Source organism: Bombyx mori, chromosome 12 (assembly GCF_030269925.1).
Source record: "Bombyx mori chromosome 12, ASM3026992v2".
NCBI lineage: Eukaryota > Metazoa > Arthropoda > Insecta > Lepidoptera > Bombycidae > Bombyx > Bombyx mori.
Window position 1 is genome coordinate 1,669,825 of NC_085118.1, and position 27,418 is coordinate 1,697,242.

The 27,418-nt window shown below is 38.5% G+C and overlaps 1 protein-coding gene across 10 annotated transcripts in view; it reads right to left on the reverse strand.

The window, feature by feature from the left end:
• LOC101737919 (muscle-specific protein 300 kDa) overlaps positions 1 to 27,418 on the reverse strand; it is a 214,393-nt gene that overhangs the window by 50,761 nt on the left and 136,214 nt on the right. For 8 of the 10 annotated variants that reach the window (XM_062671339.1, XM_062671338.1, XM_062671340.1 and 5 more), the window contains 8 exons: positions 24,244 to 24,376; positions 23,015 to 23,187; positions 21,861 to 22,012; positions 12,589 to 13,381; positions 12,358 to 12,516; positions 12,063 to 12,275; positions 11,679 to 11,954; positions 711 to 11,117 (listed from right to left, as the gene is read on the reverse strand). In XM_062671339.1, coding sequence (XP_062527323.1) covers positions 711 to 11,117; positions 11,679 to 11,954; positions 12,063 to 12,275; positions 12,358 to 12,516; positions 12,589 to 13,381; positions 21,861 to 22,012; positions 23,015 to 23,187; positions 24,244 to 24,376 — 12,306 coding nt within the window. The remainder of the gene's footprint in view (positions 1 to 710; positions 11,118 to 11,678; positions 11,955 to 12,062; positions 12,276 to 12,357; positions 12,517 to 12,588; positions 13,382 to 21,860; positions 22,013 to 23,014; positions 23,188 to 24,243; positions 24,377 to 27,418) is intronic. The other 2 variants (XM_062671346.1, XM_062671345.1) reach the window with 1 other exon arrangement.

Consider the following 27,418-nt stretch of genomic DNA (forward strand, 5'->3'; position numbering starts at 1 on the left):
TTAAAATTCTAAATTAAATCACTTATTGGAATTGCTGTAATAGATTGAAAAAAAAATTAAAAACATCTGGGTATGCAACAAACTCGGGGTCTAATCTAAAGGGCCCAATAAAAAGAAACATTAGAAAAACTGACCTCTTGGTGAAATCTAAGATATTTAATATGCGTCTCCAGTACATTTTTTGCAATTATTAATAGGTCAGTTGCTGTGGACCAGTCTCATATTGTTTTAACAAAATATTTCTTGATGAATCTAGAATTCTTTTGAAAAATCTTTTGAAAAAGAAAAGCGTAAAACTATGACGTTCGTCTCGTAGTAACCAAATCTTGTCATACAGACAGTAGTAGGGTATTGAAATGAACAATATATAAAGATATACATAAATAAAACAATATACGTACACACATTTAATTTATTAGAAAAAATCAACTAAGTTAACAAAGAGTAGAAAAATGGTTTTCAAAAGAAATGACTAGGTTGACTAGATTTGTAACAATACAAATTGTAATAGCGATATTGATAATACGTTTTTATACTAAGTTATTAACATCGTATGCCAACAGTTGGCACTACAAGACGAGCGGTTTTGGTGTAGCTGTACAACTCACGATACATAATGTAATTTGTGAAATTAAAAATTCAGTTATAATATCATGCCAAACACAAATTATAAAGTGTAAAATTTTACAATACGTTTGGAGATCAGTCACCTTGGGTGTCCTTCGGGTTGTCTCGTTGATGGCTGGCTCCTGTAGGGGTGGGGTTTGGACAACTGGTTCTGTAGGTAGGGTTGTTAGTATATCCTCAGTAGCGGAAGCTTGAAGAGCCTCCGCGTTTGAATCAAGCGAATCAGAAGGAGTTTCGGCGCTCAAGTAAGAGCTATGATCTTTCCAACTACATATACCGCCGGGTAAGTCCATGGACAGATACGTGGAATTGAAAGGAGAACCAGAGGGTTCTTTAGGTTCTTCCCCTTCAGAAGTGTGTCCAGAACTACCACCAGGGTCCCTATCCTTGTCATTTTGATCTTTGACTTCAAAATCATCTCCAACGGCTGATGTTGGTTTAGATTTTTTGGCCATTGAAAGGAAATATTGGCATTCGGCGTCATGGTATAAATGTTTTTCAACCCAGAATTTGTTATCGTTACGAATGTTTTCAATGTCGACTTTTACGTCGGTTTTTAAATTAAGATCTATAGGTTTCTCTTTTGGTTGGTTTTGTTTTACGATAGGAGGAGTACTTTCTTTTTTAAGTTTTTGTTGAACTAATAACAATTCGGCATCATCAGTTGCGTATTTGTTTATCCAGAAATTATCGGGTTTAAGGTTTATATGGTTGTTAGTGATAGGGTCTACAACATTAATAGGAACAGCGTCAGATAATGTATCGGACAGTTCAGGTTCAATAGTCTCTTCACGTTCTACATTCTCTATAATACCGGAAGTTTCGATTTTATTAGACTTTTTATCGTCTGTTTTAACTTCGTATGTGTCTTCACGTTTCACATTCTCTACAATACCAGAAGTTTCGATTTTATCAGATTCTTTATCGCCTGTTTTAACTTCGTCTTTTTCAGTTGTTTGTAAATTAGCAGCTATGCCGATCATCTGTTCATCAGAATCGATTTTCTCATTTTTCCCAACTGAAAAATTGGCTTCATCTCTAGGTGAAATAATATCTTGAGTCGTTGATGTTGTATATTCGAGAGATTGTGTTTCCGTGAACGAAAACGGCTCAGATTCGTCCAACACAGAATCGGCCATGCTTATACTGACGTGTGCGTCATCGATTTTGGTGACGTCAGCTTGTTGCGTTTCAGCTGGTGGCTTTGATTCTAGTAGCAAATCTTCAGGTTCAGGTGTCGCAAGAGATGGAGTAATGTTGTCTGGAATGAGTTCATCATATTGGAATTCCATAGAAGACTGGGTGTCGGTAAGTTCCTTAGGTGAGTCGTCGCTGATGAGAGAAGAATCATTTTCGGGTAAGAGCATCTCTTCGATTTCTCTCTGCAAATCAGCCATTTTATTCTCTAGCGATTGTTCCTCCGACATTTTTTCTTCTTGAGCTTTTTTACTTTGTTGCACTTCGTCAGTTCTTATTTCTTCAGTTATGAATTTGAGTGAGGGTGTGGATTCTACAATTGTTTCTGCTGCTTGTTGTTCGGAAGGCAAATTACTGAAGACGGTAGATACATACTCACTTTCAGCTTGACTAGCTCCCTGCTCAATTTCCACGGAAATCATTTCAGACATACTGTCCAGTAAACTGAGGTCTGGTTCAATTTTCCAGAATTGCGCATCGGAGAATACTCTTTCTTTAACAGGTGTTTGTACGGAATCCGGTGTTGAAATACATGACTCGAGTCGTTTTCGTTTTAGTTTACTTTCGTCTGTTACAACGGGCGTTATTTCTTTGTCATCATGTATTGTAATTTCAGATATAGGTTCAATTTTCGGATCAGATTGAATTTGCTGCTCTACTGTAATTATTTTGCATTCTTCGACTGATAATGGCTTTTGCTCTGGATGTGGTATACTATTAGATTCGAGTTCAAAACTATCTCCCAAAATCGGTTCTCTTTCAGCCCATGGTGCAACTTTAGATATTGATTCCAATTCTATTTTTGGAAGCTTCTGTGGTACATCAGATTCGAGTTTCGTTTTTTCCTTTGACCCTCCTTGATTCTCTATTGTTAGATAGGCAGGCTGCTCTAGTCCTTGGTCAGAAGATTCTAACTTAGTTGGGCCTGAAATTGATTCAGATGTGCTATTTGTCGTCTCTATTTCTTGTTCAGAAGATATTGTTACTTCAGAAGTTGCTGCAATGGCCTTAGGCTGTTCAGCCTTTTTATCCTTTTTCTTCTTTTTATTCTTCTTTTTCGTCTCAGGCTCTTCGATAGGTTCAGCCAATGTTGAGGACACCTCAGATCTTACCATTGTTTCTTCTGGTTTTACTTCCTCTACTTCAGGTTCTTGCTTAGTTAGTTCAACGCTCCTTACGATTTCGTCCTTAGATTTCGACGAGCGTTTGTGTTTATTTTTCTTTTTGTGTTGCTTAGAATCTTCTTCAGCAACTGGAGTAGGTTCTGCAATAGATTGAGGTTTCACTTCTTTTTCTTTCGATTTGGAAGCGCGACTTTTTCTTTGTTTCTTTGAGACTTGTTTTTCGTCTTCAGATTCAGGAACAACAATTGGTTCCACCTCTTCAACTTTTAATGTAGTCGTCAGTGCTTCAAATCTATTTTCAGATTTTTCACGAGCTTCACGGTTCTGAGAAATATTGGATGATGATCTCAAGCGATTGTCTCTGGACCTTGACCTTGATCTTCTGCTTCTTTCGACCGTTATAAAGCCTTCAGCGTCAACTTCTTTGTCTATTTTTTTATTATCAGAATCCGATTCGTCAACAAATATGACTGGAGCTTTCGACGAAACTGGGGTTTGTTCTGATTGTTGAAATTCTATTTTTATTGTCTTTTCTGGAGATACTCGTTTAGAAGCTACAATTTTAGCCCAAGTACCCACACTATTTTCAGTATCCTGTGCAGTTTCCACCGCTGGTTCTGTTATTCGAATTGTGTCTGGTACAGGTACTACATCGATTCCTTTGTTGGTTTCCAGTGCATCTTTAACTACTTCGTGTGGTTTATGGATTTCTTTCTTTGTCGTCTCTTTATCCAGTTCATTGTTAGCAATATGTTCAGCAACAACTTTGGCATATGACTTCCCTTCTTCTGCTGCTTTAGCCCAGACGTTTATTGGTTCAAAAGAAATTTCTTTGGTATCGGAAATGAGTGAAATTGGTTCAGGTCGAATGCTTTGAGATACGTGTTTTTTCTCATCCTTCTTTTTCTTTTTCTTGTTACGTTTATGCTTGGTCTCAAGGTTCTCTTCTTTTTCATGCTCCGATTGATCATGTGGCTCTTTTTGTTCCGAGATATCTACAACATCTGGTTGCGATTGCGACGTCGTCTGTTTTTCGGCTTTTGATTGCAAAATCGATGAGTAAGAAAATTGCGAGATTGTAGGTGTTGATGTAGTTTCCATTATAACCTCTAAAATATCTTCATTCGGCTCGTTCGTTTCATTTGGTTTTTTACTGTCCTCTGATACACTAGACACGAAATCAGTAACATCACTGTCAGACTCATTTACAGGATTTTGATACAAATAGGAAGGAGTAAATTCAGGGGCATCCGCCGAAAGTTTTGAGTGTAAAACAGATTTTGGGAAGGAAGGTCTGAATTCAGGAATTGAATCAATTTCAGGTAAGAGATCATGCAGGCTGTGTATCGGGGATTTCTCTACATGGCTCGGACTATCGAATTGAGTTAAATCGGTTTGGTTCGCAACTTCATTTGATTTCAAATTTTGCTCAATAATAGGTAATTCAGTTACGGGGATATTTTGTACTACGCTTTTTTCCGTACTTGTGACGTCATTTATAACAACCGTACTTTCATGTAAAACACTGGTATTTGATTCAGGACATAAGACAACGGGTGAATCAGAAATTTCAGTTTGACTAGAATCTGCCGAGATAGTGCCAGGCTCAAGCGGGTAAGAGATGCCGGATCCCGTGGACACAAGTGGATTGTTGTTCGATTCCTTATCATATAACTCTGAAGTTTTAGTTTCGACTAACAGTAATTGTTCTTCTTCATTTAAATTCTCAGCTATTTTCGTTACATCAGTGTCTGTTTGAGTCACGATTTCTTTTACAGTAGTTTTTTCAGGTGAAGCAAGTATTTTGGTCAATGTAACTTCTTGTTCCTTATTTAGATTTACAGATGTTAATATTTCGGCTTGAATGAATGATTCAGTTTCATCTTTTATTGTTTTTTCGGGTTTACTCCATTCTTTACTTTCAATCAATGAATAATTTTGATCTTCATCTACAATTTCAGGTGCTACGACTATAGTGTCTAGCAGCTCTTCTTGGTTTATTTCAGATTCCGAGCATTGAACGTTTGTTGTCTGTTTTTCAAAATCGTTTATTTCTAACGATTTTTGGATTGATTCTTCTAAAGTTTTAATATCACCGAAAACTAAAGACACAAGAGACTCATTTTTAGTGTCAGTTATTGGTAATTCTTTGGAAGTTTTAGTTCTGTCAGAACTTATTTCTATAATTGTATTATTTGTATTTACGATTTCATAATGTTGCACGTTTTCTTTATCCGTAACATATTCCGTTGGTGGAATAGTTACAACACTGTCTTCTTCCACGATATTTTCTTCCGACTCGTCTTTTATAATTTCAGAAGTTTTGGTAATGTCAGAAATACTTTTTTCTACAGTATTATTTGTTTCTACTCTCACAAAATCTTGTGTATTGTCATTATTTATTAGAGAAGCATCTTTAGTTGTAGTAGCCAGATCTTTCTGAACTTCTTCGTCAGTGATGTTTACGATTTCAAAAGTTTCATCTAACGATGGTTCACCAGATGTTTGAGCAAGTTCAATTGCTGTGGTGGTTTGTGGAATGGGTGTGCTTTCAACATTCAGTACATTGACGTTACGTACGTCTTCATCCTTTGATTCATCAAGTGGGTCAACTATTTCGCTGCTATCAACTATTTCAAATGATTTTTCAATATCATCGTCAACTACATTTTTAGACGCATTTACTAGATCATCTTTTTCTACATCTTGCTTATCAATGGCGTAAACAACACTTACTGGTGTATTAGTTAGATCATCTACCTCAAAGGAAAACTCAATCTTTTCCAAGCCAACGGATTTGGGTTTATTTATTGGTTGGCAAGTTTCTGTGTCTTGAGGTAAGCTCTCGAACGTATTGTGTTCGTTCTTTATAAATTCAGCAGTAATCGCTTGAACGCTTCCTTGAGTTTCGGTTTCAGTTTTACTGAGACTTTGAATATGGAGATCTTCGGGTCCTAAAAAGCTGACATCCTCGCTTAAGCTGTTCTGCAGTTCCGTGCATTTTTCAAGATTTTGTTCCTCCATATTGGCATTGTTGTGGTTATCAACCAATACTAAAGAGTTTACCGGTTCACGTAAAGCCCTCGATGCAAAAATATATTCAGCGTCACGTAATTCGTGATAACTAAAACGCAATGGTTCGAATACTGATGAAATATTCTCAGTTTTATCCTCAGTTTTTGCGGTTTCTTCGTCTATCTGTATTTGATTCGTTACATCTATTTGTGATTCTTTTTCTAAAGAATCTGTCGCTTCCGTGACTTTATCGGCTTCTTTGTTATCTGTACCTGACATTTGCATTCCGGTGGAAGTACGCGAAATAGCATACAAGCATTCAGCATCATTTAATTCATGACGAATAAATCTTGTTACATCAAAGATGCATTCTGCCTCTGACTGACGGGTTTCACTACTATCAGTAATTGTAGTATTTTCAATTTCAGGCTGAATTACTTTCTCTGCTATATTTTCCTTCTCGTTATCGATAAACGTTGATACTTCTTGAAGAGTTTCGGTGGTTGATGAATTTTCAACGTGTTTTGTTTCAGAAACGATTTCCTCTAATAACGATTCAGTGAGGTCAGCATCTTGTGGGGATTGTATCTCAGTTTTGAACTCTGGATTAATCGATAATGTATCGCGGCCACGCGAACCTTCCACAAAATTGGCTAAAAGTACCTCAGCATCAGTAATATCTTGATAACTTTGCCTGGGTACTTCAGTTAAAAGGTAAACCTCTTTGGGTGTTTTTGCAGTAGGAATTCCTTCCTTGTTAGATAAGTCTTGGACAATAATTTGATCAGGCCCAGAGTTTACAGTTTTCAGTTTCAAATTAGTAGCTAAAATACTTTCGGCATCGGATAGCTCGTGGTAATCATTAATGAATATATTATTTGTTGTGTCGGTAGTTGGTCCCGAGTTGTTTTGATTTTCATCTTTAGCGATTTCAATGCCCACCTCAGATCCGAACTGTTCTTTAACAATTTGTGCATTATTATCTTCGCCACTGAAATCTATTTCCGTGGCTATTGTTCTTAGTGTTGTTTGTTCAACAGATTCTTTTTCTTCAGTTTCTTTTTTACTTTTTATCATGCTTAACCGTAATTCAGCATCAGCTAATTCCGAATAGCTATATCTGGATATGTCATTCATTAAATTTTTATTTATGTAAGATGCTGGAGTCAAGAGAGATTTACTTTCATCGTCCATTATTGTTTCAGAAACAGTCTCAGTTGTATCAATTTGCTTATTTCCATTATTATTTTCAGAAGTAACTCTTTCATTATGGATAAATTCAGTAGTGTAATCTGTTATTTCATCAATTATCTTGCTAATAGTAGTTACAGTATTAGTCTTACAGAAATCTTCACCTTCTTTGGGTAAGATATTTTCTGATATTGTTTCTGCTTTAGTGATTTCGCTATCTATTTCCTTGGTTTTGTCAGATGTCAAATTAACTTCTGCATCTCTAATGTCTTCATAGTCTACTATAGAACTGATATCTTTGTTTTCAGACTGAACAGTAACGTATTCTTTGCTAGGAATAACCACATGACATGATTCAGTTTCAGTGGTAGTTGCTCGCTTTTGGTTTGTTTCGAATTCAACATATTTTTTCATTTGAGTGTACTCATAGTCCAACTGATGCGTATCAAGTTCAAGAGAATAAGTCTTTAACTCTTCTTTCAATTCTTGATATGGAATATTCGTTTGCTTTTTGTTATTTTTCTCAATTGAATTTTTATTTCGGTCCTGCACGGAACCAAAAATTGCTTCTTCTAAAATATCTGAGAAGGTTCCTTCGGAAACATTTGTAGCTTCCGACGTGTTTGGGTTTAGCTCTTCTATCTTTTCATCAATCCGTGGTTCCTCTATTACCATATTCTGTTTATTATTAATCATAACATCCGATAGATTTTCTGAAACAGTTTCATTGTTTTTTGATATATCACTATTGGAAGACTTTTCATCAGTGATTTTGTGTTCAATTACTTTTTCCTCAGTTTCCTCAATTGACTGTTGCTCTTCTAGAGAATTACTTTTGCTACTAAAGACTTTGACCGTTCGAATAGGCGGTAATTTCTTTTCTTCGTGCGTTATTAAATAGATAGTACGTGTTTCAACATCCTGAACGATTGGTTTATAGCAAGTGATTTCTTCGACAATATTAAACGATTCTTGTCTTTTAGCATCCGAAGAAAAGTATTTATCATTATTGTTTTGCTCATTAGCTACACTTGAAATACCGATTTCATTTATCTGTTTACCTAATATTGTTACAACATCTTCAGTCATATTTTTGTCAACATTTTCTGTAGTTATCTCTACTTTTTCAACAGGCATTAATTCTATATCTTTGTCGGTTATACCTTGGCACTTTGGTGATAAGGTAGAAGTTTCCTCCAAAATCATTACTTCGCTTGCAACTTGTTTTTGATCGTCAACAACTAATTCAGATTGCGATTTTTTTATTGTTTCAACGCGAGAAAATTCGGAAAGATCTTCTTCATCTGCTAGCAACGTATTCCAGTCAACGACTTTTATAGGTGAGCTTTCACTGTTAGCAGTGCTATCTGTTTCTAGTTTGATTTCTTTAATTTCGTCTTTAACATTTGTTACAGATTTTGACTTGCTCTTGCTTTTAGATGCTTTATCTTTAGACTTTTTACTAGATTCACTATTTTCTATCTCCTTCAGAGCTTTATCTATTTCATCATCTTTTGTTTTAGATTTTTTAGATTTAGATTTCTTTTTAGAGACTTTTAAAGACTCCTCGGCGCCCATTTCTGCCTTTACATGTTCTTCTTGCGCCTCTTGAATTTCTTCTTTGAGTTCTTGTACTGCAGTTGTGACATCGGCAGGTTTTTCCTGATTTTCACCGATTTTGACTCTTTCTTTTTTGATCTTTGTTTTCTTATTTGTAGATTCAATTTCTAGATTTTTAATCTCCATTGAAATTAATTTAGTACTTTCGCTTTTATTTTCTACATCCATTTTCGGAAAGCTTTCTTCCAATAACGTGACTTGTTTTTTGTGTTTCTTGTTTTTCTTGCGGCTTCCTGATGTCTCGGTATTAAGTTTATCGACCTTTGGAAGTTCCTCAATAGTTGAGTCGCTCGTTATTCTTGGGTCAACTAAATTTTCCCAAGTTAGATCTTTCTCAGATCCTTGGACTTCGACATCTTTGATATCAACATCAACAGATTCAGCGTTTTGTTGCAAAGAATCTGTGCTTACGCTTGATTGTATATCTTTGGAATCTCCTGCTATATCTTTGTCAGTTAGGTTTTCACCTAAGCTGCTGTCACGTGTCAGAATGTCGTTTTTAACCAAAGTAATTTTCGTTTCAAGCGTTTTATCGGGTTCTCTTTCCGGTATGCACACAGTCTTTAAAAACTCAGAAGATGTCTGTGTGGTGTTTGTATCTTCAATTTTAAGTTTAGATTTTTTGTGCTTTTTCGAGGATTTTTTGACTGGTTCTTTGAGTTCAATATTATCTTTTTCTTCCCTTTCTTGTTCCTGGATACAAACATTATCACTTCTAATAATTTCAAATAGTTCTTTTTCAATAACTTCGGATGTTTTTTCGGGCTCATTGACAACAGCATAAATAATTTCTTCTTTAACATGATCCCGCTTATCTTTATTTGTTTTATGCTTTGTATCACTCGGATTATCTTTATTATTCTTTTTTTTCGGTTGTTTTTTCCCTGTTTCTACTTCAGAAAATATTACTTCTTCTTTATCGATATCAGTTGTTGTTTTTACTGACGTAACATCAGTAGTTAAGTTATTACTGTCTGTTTCCTTTGGTTTTTTCTTTTTTCTGTTGCTTTCCTCTAGTTCTTTAAGAGCTTTCTGTATTTCATCCGCTACATGTTTCGTTTTCTTAGATTTCTGTTTCTTTTTAGATTTTTTTAGTTGAGATTCTTCCGGAACTTCTAGTGTTTCAGAATCATCAGTTTTAAGTCCCGCTTCTAAAGTTTCAACTGGCTCGGAATCAGAGCCTTGTTTCGGATTTAATTCTTCAATTTTGCTATCAAAATCTTTTTGTATAATTTCCGATTTAATTGCCTCATTCCCTTGAACCAAGTCATCGGTAGGAGGTTCCACTACATCGTCGAATTCTTGGACTTCGATAACTTTTTTAATGGTCTTTTTCTTTTTCATTGCTTGAATGTCATGCACCTTAGTAGGCCGTTTTTCAGGTGCACGCCTTTGCCGAGGCATATCTCTAGAACGACTTCGTGATGCCGGTCTCTCTGTACTACTAAGTCTATCTGTTCTTTGACGCGTGTCGATGCGCTCAGTTTTTTGTTCAGCTGGCACATTAAACTTAGGTTTTTCATGACATTCAACCACTATTTCTTTTATTAACTCAATCTGAGCTACTTGTGGTTTCGGCATATTAACGACACTTTGTGTCTTAATTTGTCTGGGTAGTCCTAAAGCCAAAATTTCCGCATATGATAATTCAGTACGATGCTTTGGAGAACTTAGTTCAATATTTTCGTATCTGATTTGAGAATCTTCGTGCTTAGTCTCAATAGACTGGTCTTCCTGTATTTCAGGAATTGAATCTCTCTGAATGGGAACTGGTGTATCGACCACAGTTTCTGGATAATACTCTCGATCACTATGTATTTCACGATCTTCATATTTTTCAACGTGATATCCGATAGCACTTTCTAGAGATTCACTCGCACTATAAACTGCACTTTTTATTGGGTCGCCACTTTCGGACTCATTGCGCACACACGAGTGGTCCACTATAACTTCAACTTCGGGATCATTGTAATCTGGTGGGGAAGGCGGGCATCTCTGTACGTCCACATGTTCGACATGATCATATCGTATTCTTTGAGTACTGGGCTGCCTTGAACCCGTCGAACTAGATCTCGAGCTGGAGCCACGCACGATCTCGGCGTAGCTAAGTCCACCAGGGGCCCAGGCGGGGCTGCGGGGTCGTAAGGGACGCGGGGGCGGGGCCAGTGTGCGGTCTCGACGGTCAGGAGAGCGGGCACGACGCGCGCGGGCGCTCTGCCCGCTAGACGCCAGCATGCTTAGAGTGGCGGCACGCTCCTCAACTTCTTCGCTGACCGGCATCGTGAAGTACGGGTCCAGGGTGTAGATCGCCCCGCTCAGCTCATCGATACGCCGGCAGATATCCTGATACGCAAGTACGGACAAAAACGATTTACAAGGGTGAACGCTTTCGAGAAATGACATGAAAGAAAACGACGGTGGCTGCGATGTTTGTGTTTATTTTAGCGCATATAACGGATTCACTTATATATAACAAGATACGATAATGTCGACTTAAAGCTAGGGACGAGCCACGGCCTACGCGTCCCGCAGCGGGTCGGCGTCCGGACTGCCACGCTGCACCAGAAGTTTTATTCTTTCATTTCGCGCCTGTATCTTACTTTGCAGCGATTTCACTCGCTCGCGACATTCCTAACGGAGGATATCGGTTTGACGTGTTAGTAGCGGTGAGGGTGAAAGGGAAGGCAAAAGAAAGAAAACGAAAGATGAGTAACTGAACTTCGGTGAAAACACACTCTACCACCGTCCCAGACGGTGCCGTGAGGTGAAGCGAAGCGGTGCCCGCCACCCGAGTCGCCCGACCGAGAGCCTCCCGGGATCGAGATAAATAAAACTAAAATGCTCACTAAGAATGACAGATCGCTAGCCACCTACTCGCGGGGTCAGCGAGGGTGAGGTACGTACCTGTTGCTGTTTGTGCGCCCGATCCGGATCGTGTGGGCTGTAGTTAGGCTGCGCGGCGTGCCGCAGCTGCTGCTCCGCCTGCAACAGCTGGGCACGGAGCGCCGCCACGTCCACGCAGTACGCCTCGACCTGCGCCAGAGCGGCCGCGAGCTGGCGCGCCTGTCCCGCGACACTGGCACCCGCCGCGTCCAGCGCCTCCGTTAACTGACGAGCGTTGGCCTCCACGCCTTCAGGGCCCACGGACTGCGCCGCAACACCATCGGGACCAAAGTGAACCTACCGACGACAAACTCGTTAATATTTTTCCCAGAGACCTGTTGTGCACGTCCTAAAAAAGAAACAAACAAAACAATGTTTTAAAATGCCGCGAGCCCCCGAACTCACGTTAAGTTTTTCGACAGCGTAAGATATTTTTGTCTTCTGAGTGGAAATGTCATTAATGATTTTCTCTCTGAGAGCCAATCTGTCTCGAAGCGGTTTCTTGGCATTTTGAGGCGTCTCCAAAGTCCTGGTTGTCGCTTCTAGCCAATGACCGACATCCTTCAGTTTCCTCTCGCACCGCTCCCACTCTTCTGCTAATTCTTGTAATAAACCGTTCTGTGAAAATAATGAAATCGAATTAGTTGAATTTAATGTTGATTCTGTTCGTCAATTGCGTCGATTGTCGCCGTCGACTGACCGTCTTCGCTAATTTCTTTTCAACATCTACGGTGGCGTTCTCCGCGGTTTCCAGTCTAGACGGTAAGTCTCCTGGACTCGTGACGCGTTCGATTGCCTCTATTTCTTTTGCCATGTCTGCTAAATTTTTCGCTTGTTGCTTACAACTCTTGAGCGCGTTCTGAAAGAATAAGACCATATTAGTAAAAAAAAACTCTATAACTTGGTGCTTGTGTTTTGTGACGTGACTAACCCCATATTCAGTCTGTTTCTGTAGCGTCTCCTGCAAGTCGGCCAATGGGAGAGGCCGCGCAAGGAAAGCACGTTGTGTTTCGACCCAGAGGAGAACTTTCTCCAACAATGCTAGGAATCTAGCTACTGCATCACACGCATCCTCGACAGCTGCTTGCCGAGCCTCGAGCTCGCTGCACACCGACGCGAACTGGTCCGAGAGAGCCGTGACTGTGGATTGGACTAGTTGTCTCTCGCTTGCATCACGGCTTCCTTCCACGATGGCGCGAGCGTTGCGTGTCAAACGCTCGACGCGATCGGCAATGTTTGGCACCTCGGACCTGGTGGCCACCAGGCGTTCTCTGTACGGCTCCGGTGGCAGAGTGCGATCTCGCGCTGTCAGTTCCGCCTTACGGATCCAGGCCTGCACATCCTCGACATCAGCCAAGTATTCCGTGCGAGTAGTTCGGGCCCGTTTCCATTCCCTTTCCTTTTCTTCCATCGCTGCGGCGAGAGCTTCAGACGCTAATTCCAAAGCGGACAATTCTTGGGCAACGTCTGCCGGAGCGGATCCCCCGTAACGTTTTCTGCTCTCTTCCGTGAAGGTTTTGGTACGCTCCACTAGCTCGGAGACTTCTGCCGTCAAAGTCTTCACGTTGTCCTCTTCGTCTTCGCCGAACACGTATAAAGTTCTGACTTTAGCGATGGAGACCTCTATTTGCTGTCGGAGCTCGTCGATCCTCTCAGACACGCGGTCGAATTCAGAAACAATATCCTCTATGTCCGCGAGCCGCGCCGCTAGAGTTTGTCGCAATCTGCAAAAATAACACCGAATCAGTCCAAACGTTCGTTTGTAATAAACACGGTAAAAGCTTGGGGAGTCGGGAGCGCACGAGTGAAACGTGGCTGCCAAAATGCGACGAAAATAATCGCGGGCTTCGCGAGGGAGCGCGTGACGGTGCAAGGTCGCGCCCTACCTCGTCGTTCGTGCTCGTTGCCGGCGGCGCTCCGCTCGCGGCGCCCGCTCGTCGCTCAATGAACCGAACTCGACAGAATCGCCCGACTCGGCTATATTTAACGATTCACGTTCTAATGTTTGCACGGTGACATCATAGCGCGCGAGTTTTTTCGGTGCATTTTGTCGTCGAGTGTTTACGTTTCGCTTACACGCACAATTCCGCGTTTACCTGATGCCGGGCTGACGTGACACCGGCGACCTTCGCCCCGTTTAGGTGTAGCGCGGTCTAATGCGGCTCGCTCAATCGTAAAACCGAGCTATAGCCGAACAAATGCGTTTGTGAAATCGTTCACGTGTCGCCGAGAGCTGGCTGTGAATGATACGCGCTAATGAATTCGTGCTGCAGTCGCGTTTACGCGGATCGATGCTACGACACGAGAAGGGGCCCCGCAAACGGAATTATACCTACGCGACGTGTTATATCTTCGTTTAGCTTCCCTAATACACCGAAATACGACTAGACGAGTGAGTCACGGCGGCGACGATGGCGCAGGAACAACTCGCACAACACATTCCTGGACGTTCCACTAATAAATGGTTATGATGTCGCGCGATCGCGAACCGGCACGCTGCAGTCGCTCCGCGGAGTAAAAGTAAAGGGCTTATCTGTTGGCACTTATTTGGGGACCGGTCGCGGACAACTGTCAGCCACGCGGAACAAAAACCCGTCAGTTTGATATCGGAACAGTTTCACTCGTTCGCTTACTTTCATCTTTCTCAAAAAGTTCGTTAAAAAGAGAATTAATCTGTTTTCTTTTTTGTCGGGAAGTATAAAATGGCGTTTTGTTATAAGTCTATACGTGTGGACTCTTGTGCAGACTGGGGCCCTGACCTAGAAAGCGCTGCGTTCGCGCGCATGCGCACAGCGCTCCGAAATAGTAGTCTGCCGGTTTGAATAACGATTACACGTTTCCCCCGTTCCCTGGCCGCTGTCTGGACAAAACGACACACGAAAACCAACCTTACAGTCGACTAGGAAAGACATACTTTACTCTGCACCTACAATAAAGAGCTTTCTAGTCTTCCCGTCGATCGGGTCTTGAACAACAGACACTGTATTTTTCTAGAAAATGTTCCACGACGTAGCTTATATAGTTAAATCTAAGTTCGTCCTAGTAATATTTTACACGCAAAAAATCGTGAAAATTCATTAGAAATTCCAAAGAAGACTAAAGCACTTCAACTCCAAAATCCTATTCAAAGATTCATAGTTTCACAGCAGGAACGGGCAGAAAGGTGTAAGGCACTAAAGCCGACAGTAAATGACGTCATTTTAATGCTTCCTACAGGAAACCACTGACGCCGCCATCCAACGGTCGAGCAATTGTTAGATGTTTCACATAAATCGCGCGTCATATGTTATATTTATCTCATGTTTACGCAGTACATACCGCTTTCATTGGGTATTGATATCGGCTTAATCACAGGACCATAGACTTAGTACTCTAAATGTTTTATTACTTTTTGCGGATATTAAAAGAATAATATCTGATATATCTATGTTATTAAGTCCACACAGTCGATGTTGAATTGTTAATGTCGAATGTATTAAATACTTATCATCGTTCAGATAAATTTTCTGAATTAGACTCTAGTTATTAGAGTAGGTATCGAATAATAAGGTCGGTTGGTTTTTTTTGCTTAGATGGTTGGACAAGCTCACAGCCCACCTGGTGTTAAGTGGTTACCGGAGCCCAAAGAAATCTACAACGTAAATGCGCCACCCACCTCGAGATATAAGTTCTAAGATCTCAGTATAGTTATTCTAGTTGTGTAATTTGATAGCCTAATACCGGCAAACGTGTAGGTCTACCACCGGTCTGATCATCAACAGGGAAAAACCAAGAAACAGCAATGTCTATCTTGAATTAAAATTATTTGCCAGGATCAATGTGTTTAGAGCGAATTTTTTAACTTCTATCGATAGCGTTAAAGTAAACTCAAATTTGTATGGACTTGGAACAACTTACGTACGTTTGGCGCTAGGGGCGTTGTTCCAAGTCCATACAAATTTTGAGTTTACTTTAACGCGATCGAGAAGTTAAAAAACTCGCACTGATCACACAGAGGTCGCTGTGTGGCGAGTGTGGACGCTGCTTGCTTTACGTCAATAACTTCGCTCAGGCATCAAAGGGTGTATCTATAGCAACGCGACCCCTCGCGTCTAGTCGACGCCATCGGAAGAGTTTTATTTTTAACCGACTTACAAGAACAAGGGTTCGATTTTCTTTCTCTTTAGATGAGTTCACGTGGTACTTTTTAATGCGGCTTCTACGCCTAATTGAGCGTCTGGAGACACGGGAGCCAAGCTTCAAAGTATAACTGACAAACTATAGCAGCCGTAGGCAAGATGTTTGTGACTATCGGACTTGCAATATTTCAACACCGCGGAGCTCATATTAGCATATATTTTTTTATTACTTAGATGGGTGGAAGAGCTCACAGCCCACCTGGTGTTAAGTGGTTACTGAAGTCTATAGACCTCTACAACGAAAATGCACCACCCACCTTGAGATATAAGTTCTAAGGTCTCAGTATAGTTAACACGACTGCCCCACCCTTCAAACCGAAACGCATTACTGTTTCACGGTAGAAATAGGCAGGGTCCGTCCGTCGTAATCGACGAGGGTGGTGACTGGTGCTTAAGGGGCCTAAAAGCACTGAGAGGATCCGAGGGATCCAACAAGACATGTTTGGACGACAGCAGCTTTGCGTTGCCCCTTCGCTTGGGTCAGATATGGAAAATTAATGTAATGTCATCGGTCTGTGGTGCGTGGCGGCCATATTATATTATTGAAATCTGATTTTAACAATGTTTTATTTTCCCTTTAAAACAACTACAAGGAAACCGTTAATTTGAATTAAAGTTTACCTTGATGAAAAATATTATTTATAATAGCATTATGAAATCGGATTTTATATACCATAATGTGTGTACTCAAATTACATTCGTTAAGAATGAAATATCAGAAAGTAACTGTGTAACTTCCAACTTGCATATTGTAGAAAAAAATGTGAAAAAAAAGTTTTTGTGCGTAGGTAAGTAAACGCTCTATCGGCCCAATTGTCGTTAAGTGGTTATCGGAGCCCATAGACATCAGAAAGTGAATGGCGCTACTGTTCTTGAGACATGAGGTTAAAGTCTCATTTGGATTGCATAACGTCCATCGCCCGTCATACCGGAACGCATTAAGGAAAACCTTAAAAGAGTTTTGGTCGTGACAAATGTACGTGTGAAATGTTTTTATCTATATATTAATACGTGAAGCTAAAACTTTGTGTCCCTTTTTACGAAAATTGCGCGGACGGAGGATTATGAAATTTCCCACACTTATAGAGAATATAGAGAAGATGTGCAGAATGCTAATTTTTTTTTTATTATGCATTAATTAAATTTTACATTAAAATTTACATTAAATCAATAAAAAAAATACACACTACGATATATTTAATTTTGACACAACACATACATAAATTACTCTTTGTTTATTGTCAATTGTCAAACTTTTGTTATTGTTTAAAGTCTTTGTCAAATTGAGAATAGATTAATATTGTTTGTCTTTAATATTATTTATCTATAGTGTAGTTTTGGCGAAATCTGTGCTTATATTATAGAAATATAATTGTGTTTCACAATACAACCATAATAATGTTAAAACTTATAATTTCTATTAATTATAGTCGAATTTCAACTAGTGCGGGACCACTAGTTATTATTAACTAGTGGACCCGGCGAACTTTGTTCCGCCACACGGTTTGTTTCAAACACATCAACCGGTCAACTTCAAAATTCTACTATAATTACCCATAGAATATATTACGTTTTGTTATTGAAGTGAAACTTCCTTATCGGCGTTGGAAAAAAATTTACCGTCACATTTTTCGGTTACGCGTCACTTTTTTCCGTTACGCGCCATCTGTTTTGTATTCATGTCTATGATAATAAAATCCTTTTGTTTAAACTTTATCTAATTTAACTTTTTTGTATTCATGTCTATGTTAATAAAATCCTTTTGTTTAAACTTTATCTAATTTAACTTTATTTAACCAATTTCTAGAAAGTTGCATGTAGATCATTTTTCGAAAAATAAGGCCATAAACAAGTTTCACTTCTTACGTGTGTACACTAGTACACGCACACATTTTTTTTTTTCCATATCAGTTGCGTTTTGTTATACCACGTTTTATGTTACGTCCCATGGGAACGTGATAAAAAGTATCATAAGTCCTTCTCCTGGTTCTTAGCTACCTCCTCACCAATTTTCAGCCAAATCAGTTCAGCCGTTCTTGAGTTATAAATAGTGTAACTAACACGACTTTCTTTTATATATATATAGATATAGATTACTTCTTTGGCATTTCGGCAATGAATTGTCACCCTTACCGCGGCATACGTAGCTGAGCAATTCACTTATCAGATTTTTATCTATTAAACCGCTGACAAGCAACTTAACGAGGGGTGAAAGAAAGCTAAGCGATATTTCACTGAATACGCTACATGATCGGAGGCGCTGGCGGGACATCACAAGGAGTAAAATCATGTCGAATTATAATGGTCACGACCCTCAGCAGTGAGGAAACGACGCGAGGAGGAGGACGCAACATTAAAATTTATCTTTGTAATTTTAAGGATGCGTTTTATTTGGTATTAAAATTAACAGTTCGATGTTTTTAATAAAACACCAATTAAGTTTACTCCATTCAAATACCAGCTGAATAAGTTTTTTTGTTATGATATTTTTTACAAATTTTACACTTTAAATGACTCCTGTAATGTTCCAAAAATGTCACATAAACTAAGTAGTAGTAGCCTTTTAACCCTCGTATGTAACTGAACATGCTTGAAGGATTACTGGAGGCCCGGAGGCCTTTCCTGTTTCACCAGGGTAGGTGGGCGAGCAAAGGCTCAGCCAGGAGGGGTGGGATTTGCTAATAACTACCCGAGCGCCTCCAAAGGAGACCTAATAACTCAAGAGTAACTCCTTCGCGAATGAATCTACTACCGGATCGGAATGGCGATCGATTATCTACTTCATTCAACTTAACACTAGTTATCTAGTACGTAAGAGAATAGAGATCACAAATAAAATTATCCCTTAGTGACTTGAAATGTATTCGAAGCAATACCATCGTAAAAACGTCACGCGACGAACATTCTGGAAACACAGTCTATTAAAATTTAAAATAACGATCCAACGAAATTATCCTCAAAAATTCAAATTACGTAACCCGCATTCACTTGTTTTACGACTTTTAATCTTAAAACAAAAGTGTTATGGTGTATTATTGCCTGACGTTACGGTAGTCAAGGATGCGAGCGCCCATAGTGACATCAGCGGTCAAGTTAGGTTTTTCAGTCATTTTGTTAAATTTAGTTTTGACATTTTGAATAAATTACCAATGCGTGTATTTTTATTTTCAGGGCAAATTCTCTATGAAAATTTATATCATTTTGTAAATAAAATAGGTATTTGTATGCAAAATTGTAATGTAATTTAAAAGAAAATAGGTTAGAACCCGAGTTGAAAGCGAGCTGATTTAATAAACAGTTATAAATATGTATTTCGGAAAAAAAACTCCTACATTGACTATTTTTATTTGTGAGTTTACCTATAAACTTATCAAACAAATAACTTAATATGTGTTACTATAATCCAATGCAGTAAAGTTTATTTTGGTTTGGCAATTATTTACCTTGGCAAGTTAGAATTTTGTCCAAACCATTCAACCGACTTTTCCCTTCAAACTATTTCCTCCAAACCTTCAATAACTTGATTACAATCAAAATGACGAACGCTTAAAGAATTTCGAATAGTAATAGGAAATATTTCATTAAAATTATTTGATGGTGTTTATAAAATATGTGAACTGTGATCAGCTGTTGTTTAAGGCGGGTGATTTTAAGCATTTTCGTTCCGTTATTGACGGCGGGACTGCCGTAATGTAATACAATAGAGATTTCGACTTCCGCCATTTAAAATCAAATGATCGATGAGCTCATTACTCATTTGACCATCGACACAAATCATATATAAAAAAATGCTAATTTTAAGGTTATAAAAAATTCTTGAGCAGCTGGGTCGCATACACACATGCTCTCTAAGAAATCGCCGTGCAGACTATTATTACCACGCGAGATGCTTCAGCCTTAAAACTTAAAAAAAATAATACGAAAAAATAGCAGTCGTTAGCGGTAAACATCGCGGCGACGAAATTACAGAAACATCAATCAAAACGTCAACAAGATTTTTAAGCAAAATGCTCTTTCAAACTAAAGACGCCATTTAAATTTTTGTTAAGCAAAAATGCACTTTATATTTCATAACATATATTTTGCTTTCCATAAAAACTTTCAATGTGCCCATTTGGCTCTTATTGCTTGATGACACTCAATAATTGATTGAAACGTAATATGTTTTAAACAAGCTGGTGAACGATTATACACCGTATCCCTAAAACGCGAATAACGTTATTGACATGACAGCCTATCGGAAGGAAAATTATTACGAAATCAGTATGCATCTGTATATTCGCCAGCTGAGAACGACGTAAGCCGCCAGCGAATCTGGTACTTCCGGAGTCTTTTGGCTACAAGACAAAAATACTTGCTCCACATTTCAGTTGGTGGATTGACACATTAATTACTATAAAAATCGATCTAAACGCTTGTACAAGTATTCGAAGTTAACATGAACATTCCAAATTCTAAGGAATCATTGGTTTTGATGTCTACTAATACTGACAGACGATTTTAAGCGTTAACTCAAAACATTTAAGAATTAAATACGCCGCTAAAAACATATCCCTCTCAAATTTCTCTGTTGTTTAATTGTGAAATAGAAGTTATGAACCGCATTCAGGTTACGTAATTAACTGGCTATTTTTTTTTGTTTTAAGCACAGATCAAAAATATTTCCCACTGCCGAACTTGCCGCCAAAATGATGACGACATGACGCCATCTGTCAAGTGATGTCATGGCGCTTATTCCATACACTAAACTAGAATGATGTGTTGAATTTTAATTAAGAATCCGTTTTTATGTTTCTAATAATATATACTATGATTTGACGACTAAATTGCAAAGAACACTTTAATTTTCTACGCTGTTAGGGACTGCACAGTCCGCAGATTTATTGCAATTAGTCATTTTGTAAAGTTATGAAGCCGTACTTTCCCGAAAACGGTGGGCCGGTAGTAGAACTGAACTGAACTATCACTAGATTATAGTTTATACGTCAGACAGTTTGGAACATAAACAAGCTGTGAAGACTAATTTGACGCAGTATCGTCTGGCAAAATACCATAAGCGCGGCCGGTGTCTTAATAATATAAACAAAACAAACTCGCCGGGAAACAGTAGAAGCCAATTCGACAAGCCGAAACGTGGCTTCTAGAAAAAAGGTGGTAATTCGAATCTGATGCCTTTTTCATGGATATTTCTAGTTCTTCGGCCTGTCGCCCAGCAAAGTATTGGCTTCTTCTTTTTTTTTTTTATTGCCCTTGTAGGCAGACGAGCATAAATTTAAATTAATTAAAAATAATTCTGAAACGACTAGTCTAATTGAAACATTGGTTGACAACATATTAAATTTGAAATGCACTCTAGTCAAGAATGATCTTGAAATATTAAACGAAGACTATACGTTACGCAATGACAAAATCCTCTTTGTTCACGATAAGCGTAGTTACAGCTTCGATTCTGTATTGCATGTAGGAAACTTAATTGAGCCGAAATATATGTACAGTAAATAATTACGAAGTCAAAACATCATCAGTGGTGATCTTAGTCACATCAAGTACTTTGCAAATCTGTGCGTTTACAGTGTGCTTAGTGCTAAAAGTTAACTCAAATTTGTATGGAGTCGGAACAACGCCCATAGCGGCAAATGAAGGGACTAAGCACACAGATCCAAACTCTACTCCGGAGGCGAGAGAGAAATTAATTCATTAAAGAGTATATAAGGGTATGCAGCTACTGAGCGAGCCCCTGACTATGTCATAGGTAAAGGTAATATAATAATAACTAACAAATAAACATTTCAAATAACCAGAAGTAATCCATCAATTCAGAATGGTGTTTTGTTTCGATGCTTCTATTGAACAATAAAACCAGCTCATTTCCGATCCGGTGGTAGATTCTGCGAAGCACTGCTCTTGCTAGGGTCAGTATTAGCAACACTCCGGTTTGAGCTCCGTGAGCACACCTACGTTAGGGTGAATCTGAAATAGCCTCTCAAGGCTATCAGCATAGGTAGGGAAAAAAAAAACAGCTCACCTCTCATAAGCCTCGACGAGGTCTTTCACGTTCTTCTCGGTGTCATCGGCGGCTTCCTTCGAGTGGCCCCTGAGCAGAGACACGACAAAGTCGGCGTGTTCCAGCAGCTCATCGCGGCTGTCTTCCAGACTTGCGACATCGCTTTGAAGTTCCTGTTCAAGTGTTGTTAGAAGCTATCTTTACTAAAGTTTTCTTTAGTGCAATAAAAAATATCGCATCACCTTTGGATGTTGTTCAGAATCTATACTAATATTATAAAGAGGAAAGATTTGTTTGTTTGTTTGTTTCGAATAGTCTCCGAAACTACTGGACCGATTTGAAAATTCTTTTTCCATTAGAAGCCGACATTGTCCCTGATGAACATAGGCTACTTTTTTTTTTTTTTTTTTTTTTTTTTTTTTTTTTTTTTTTTTTTTTTTTTTTTTTTTTTTTTTTTTTTTTTTTTTATGTGTCTTTTAATGTTTCCGAAGCGAAGCGAGGGCGGGTCGCTAGTATGTTAATATTTATAGATTTTTATCAGACTCCGTGTATTTACATGCATATTTTGGCAATCCTGGTTTCTTTGTGCTATTCATACTAATTCATTGAATATTCTTTTGTAAGTAAGTATTCTTGATCACTGTATCTTTGATATAGATTTCCACTAATACCTAATTAATTTTCACGCCAATAATTTTATTGGAGAGATAGATCAAGTGTCTTAAGGTCCTAAGATCACAAAGATCCAAAAATCACAAAGTTAATGTGTATTGGCTGGGCACAATGTTAAGCGTGCACAATATATAAAGAATCCATATCAGATTAACATTTCATATTCACTTATATTATCTAGTCTAGATTTTTCTAGTTAATTTTGGAATTTGGAACGTACTAGCTGTACCCGACGGCTTCGCTGGGCATTTAAAATTAACATTATTATTTCTCACCCCCGCAAACATTCTCATCATTAACGCCCCCGCAACTGGTGTAGGGAGTCCAACACTCATATAAATATTAGCCTATCCATTAAGTACATATATTTTCTACATGGATACGAAGTTTCAAGTCAATCGGATGCATGGTTCAGTGGTTATAACGGAACATCCGTAAAAACCAATGTAGATTTATATACTAGTGACTAGCGGAGCGTGGAGAAACTTAAAGGTGCTAATTACCTGGAGTGCATGTCTGGTGTCCAATGCACGCCTTCTGGTGCTCGGGTTAGTATCCAATTGTTTGAGGCGATCTGAAGCAGCCGTGATGGCCGCTCCGAGACTCCTCTGGACGTCCAAAAGTTGGGTCCAACGTTGTAGCTGTTGGTCGGCAGTGGCGGCACGTTTGGCCAAACCTGTTCAGTAAATATAATGGGATAAATGGTTTATTTTGAACTAGCATTTGCCCGCGACTTCGTCCGCGTGAAATAGTTCACAAATAATGCTTTATTTTAGAACAAATTTGGTTAGCATAAAAAAACGGTATAGTAAGCCAACCTTAACATATAGACATATTATGCTGTCGCGGACTTTTTTTAGATCTTTTAAAGGGGAACAATTCCGTCATACATCATTTTAGCAAAACTTTAGCTGTTTCTGCAGCGCACGCAGCGGAAGCTCTCAAAAGGGAGAAAAAACGATTTTGAAACATTATTTATTGGTGCTCCGCTTGTATTGGTCTTAGCGTGATGTTATATAGCCTATATCCTCGATAAATGGGCTATCTAACACTGAAAGATTTTTTTAAATTGGATCAGTAGTTCCTGAGATTAGCGCGTTCAAACAAACAAACTCTTAAGCTTTATAATATTGGTATACATTACGAGCTAGTGTTTATTTCCATTTGGTGCTTATTGGATACCGGAGCTTATAGATTTGATAGCTACGACTTATCGACTCATTTTATATGAGATCGAAGTCTCCATTGAATCCAATAGCGATTTTAAGAGGCAGGACGATGGTGCTTTATTATGCAAGTTCACAATATCTCCTGCCGCACATTACAAAGTTACCTTATCATCAGTATATAGCTACTGAACTTCTTGATTCGTTCTAAACTAACTAAATCCTATTTTATGTACTGTTTTATCTTTACTATAAAATAATTATGCGTTCCTAGGGTAGGGTAGCCCTTATATCATTGTAATGAAGACCTCAATCTTATACCTTAAGATATATAGATTTTTTATTGCCCTTGTAGGCAGACGAGCGCACGACTCTGATGGTGAGTGGCTACCGTCGCCCATGGACTTCAGCAATGCCAGGGGCAGAGCCAAACCGCTGCCTACCGTTGTATGTCTATGTCGTATTGTCTATGGATTCCGATAGCCCACTAGGTATGCCACAAACTCGTTTGTTCATCTTGGCCACAGTAACAATATCTATTTTTCGAATATACATTGTAATTGTACCTTCACAAGCTATGTTCCAAGTATCGGCCAGTTCTCTGGTTCTCTGTTCGACTCTCTCTCCGCTGGCTGCGTCAGCACCCGAGCAGAGCTCCCGAGCTCGCTCCCGGATCACGTCCAGGAGCGGCTGTTGGTTCTGAAGACAGAAATCGAGATCATTTATATTACTCATATTTATACTACTCATTATATCTGTGTAAGAATATATAGTACTAGCCGTACTCACCCCCTTCGCTGGGCATTTAAAATTAACATTATTATTTATTGTCATTTTATTATTAGGGAGTCCAACACTCATATAAATATATGCCTATCCATTAAGTACATGTATTTTTTACATGGATACAAAGTTTCAAGTCAATCGGATGCATGGTTCAGTAGTTATAGCGGAACATCCGTAAAAACCATTGTAGATTTATATATATAGATATAGTTGAATAATTGGTACGCCCCTCGTGATGACAGTTTGTGTAAGTTTTATTCAGTTGTGGATAGGGTTGCTTTTCGAGACATTTCGAGACGTATTTACCACATATTTTAATGTTTTAAAAACATTCAAAATCATTGCTTAATGAAAGTTATATCATACATTTGCCCGCGAGAGGTGCTAGTAGCTGAATATTTTTCATTATTCATCATCATTTCAAGTAACATAATTATGTTTTACAAAATGACAGAGCCTTTGAGAAATAAAATTGGGTTTTATCATACTACTTTTTACTTTTTAGATTACCTACCTATGAATTGAAATATATTTTGTAAAAGTCAGAGAAAGTTGTATAGTTATAAAATGTATGAATATTTTAGGGATAAGAAAAATTATAGGCTACACAGAGAGTCTTCAAGAAATATAACAAAAATCTGATTACCGAATGCAACTCACACCCACGACCCGAAGTTGCAATAACATTTAAGTAACAGCTGTTATCATATAAATATTTGTTTTTTTTTTTCGACAGAAATTGTTACTGCAATCCTTTCCTACAGCACCCTAACAATGATTTAACGTCATTTTGACAGTTCGTTACAAAATAGGCAAAAATTCGAGAATACAAAAATTGCACTCTGCTATCTTCACCACGTTGCTCTTATCACATTCGTTATCAGTCAACAGTATACAGCTGATAACGATGTCAACAGTGCGTTCCATAGACGAACTCAGGGGGTTTTGCAAGAAGACAGAATTTCACGTGAAATCTTGCAATGGAACCTTCTTTTTAATGGCGTAATGTAATGTATGCAGCACAGTTAAGTACCATCGCTCTGCCTATTTCTGCCGCGAACCGACCATGCGTTCCGGCATAATAGAGGCGACCAATGATCCGCAGTACTGCCTTGAATTCGACCTCATGTCTCAAGCTAGGTACAACAATAAAAAATAACTACTTGTACGTTATTACCTAAACAGGTAGTGAAAAGACTACTATTGTAACATATATGAAAAAATGTACTAAATATGGATTATAACCAGAATAAAATACCTACTGAACTAAAGTGATAGAAAAACTTAATTCATAAACATAAAAAAATGTTCTCTGGTTTATTAAGAGAACGCGCAATGCAACGCGAAGGTAGTTCGGCGAGCGCATTCGAAGTTGTTGATCCCGCGCGTCATTCTGTATTCTGTACATTGCGTGCATTACAGAAAACGTTCGAAAAACCCTATCCTATTATCGCAACTGGAAACGGAAGTTGAAGGAACTTGGTGCTGCAACAATATGATTATAATTAGTTTGTATCTTATCATTGCAGATGAATAAACTACATAATACCGCGAGTAGGCATGAAAAAAAAGACAGATCATTTAAAAGTATTCGTTCGTATAATCGTGATTTTTTTTTTATTTCTTACCTATGCTGATAGCCTTGAGAGGCTATTTCCGCTTCGCCCTAACATGTACGTGAGCTCACGGGGCTCAATCCGGAAGTGTTGTTAACACTGGCCCTAGCAAAAGCAGTGCTTCGCAGAATCTACCACCGGATCGGAAACGCGACCCACTGAGAAGATCCGGCGAGAAACTCAGTGGGCTGTGTCTATGGGTTTATTTGCTCGTCGAGCCCTTCGTCGCAAACGACGGGTTCGACGAGGACGGTGACCGGTGCTTGTGGTACCTAAAAGAACCGTTAATGGATCGGGAGGATCCGTAATGACGTGTTTTGAGCAACATTGTTGGCGAGCGTGTTTGAGCGATTTAAAATCTTAAAAAAATTCGCGGCATTGTGCTTCTTAGATTAATAAGGACGGATCTGCTTATAGCTATTATACTCAGTAAATTAATCTAATTAAAAATTACAAATTACACCCAGCTTCGGATCTTACTCTGAAATGACTTTTAGCGCGAACATGATTTTTTTGATTAAGCTGTAATCTAATGCTTCTGATGGTCCCACAAAAGACTGGGTCTTTACTCTTTAGAACTGCAAAGATGTAGAGTAGCTTTCAATTTCCAGAAAAAAAACCTGGTTTCCGATGCGCGGTTCAAATTCTTAGTTATACGACAAAACGCGGAAGAAACCGTAGATCTAAAAATGAGAACACGTTTCAGACATGAAAAGGTGTGCTTAAAAACCAAATTGCAGCCACATGTTTAACTTGGCTCGCAGCTGTGACTCAGACGACCTCTACAATTACGGAATACTCGCCTTGAGACAAAATGACGTTCGTTGCCATAGAAATTACGGAGCTCTTGATTCATGAGCTTAATAAAACTATTTTATTTTCAAAGATTATGAAACTGTACTGGAAGTGTCTGCAAAAGTCATCTATACTTCTATACTAATATTATAAAAAGGAAAGATTTGTTTGTTTCTTTGTAATGAAAAGGCTCCGAAATTACTGAACCGATTTGAAAAATCCTTTCACTGTTTGGAAGCTACATTATTCCCGAGTAACAAAGGCTATAATGATTTTTGAAAAAAATTAGGGCTCCTTGCTAAAACTACAATAATGTAACCCAAGGTTTTTAAAAAAATACCTAAAATATTCTTTACATCGCGTGCCCTGCGAAAACTATTGATGATAGAATAAAATAATGTACTACGAATTTGCAGAACACATTATTATTTACAAAAAGTGTTCGGACAGCATATGTCTAATTATTATAGTTATGCCGTAATAAGTGTTATTTTATTTAAAAAAATAAAACAACGTCAAATATCGTTCAATTTTTTGTTAAAGA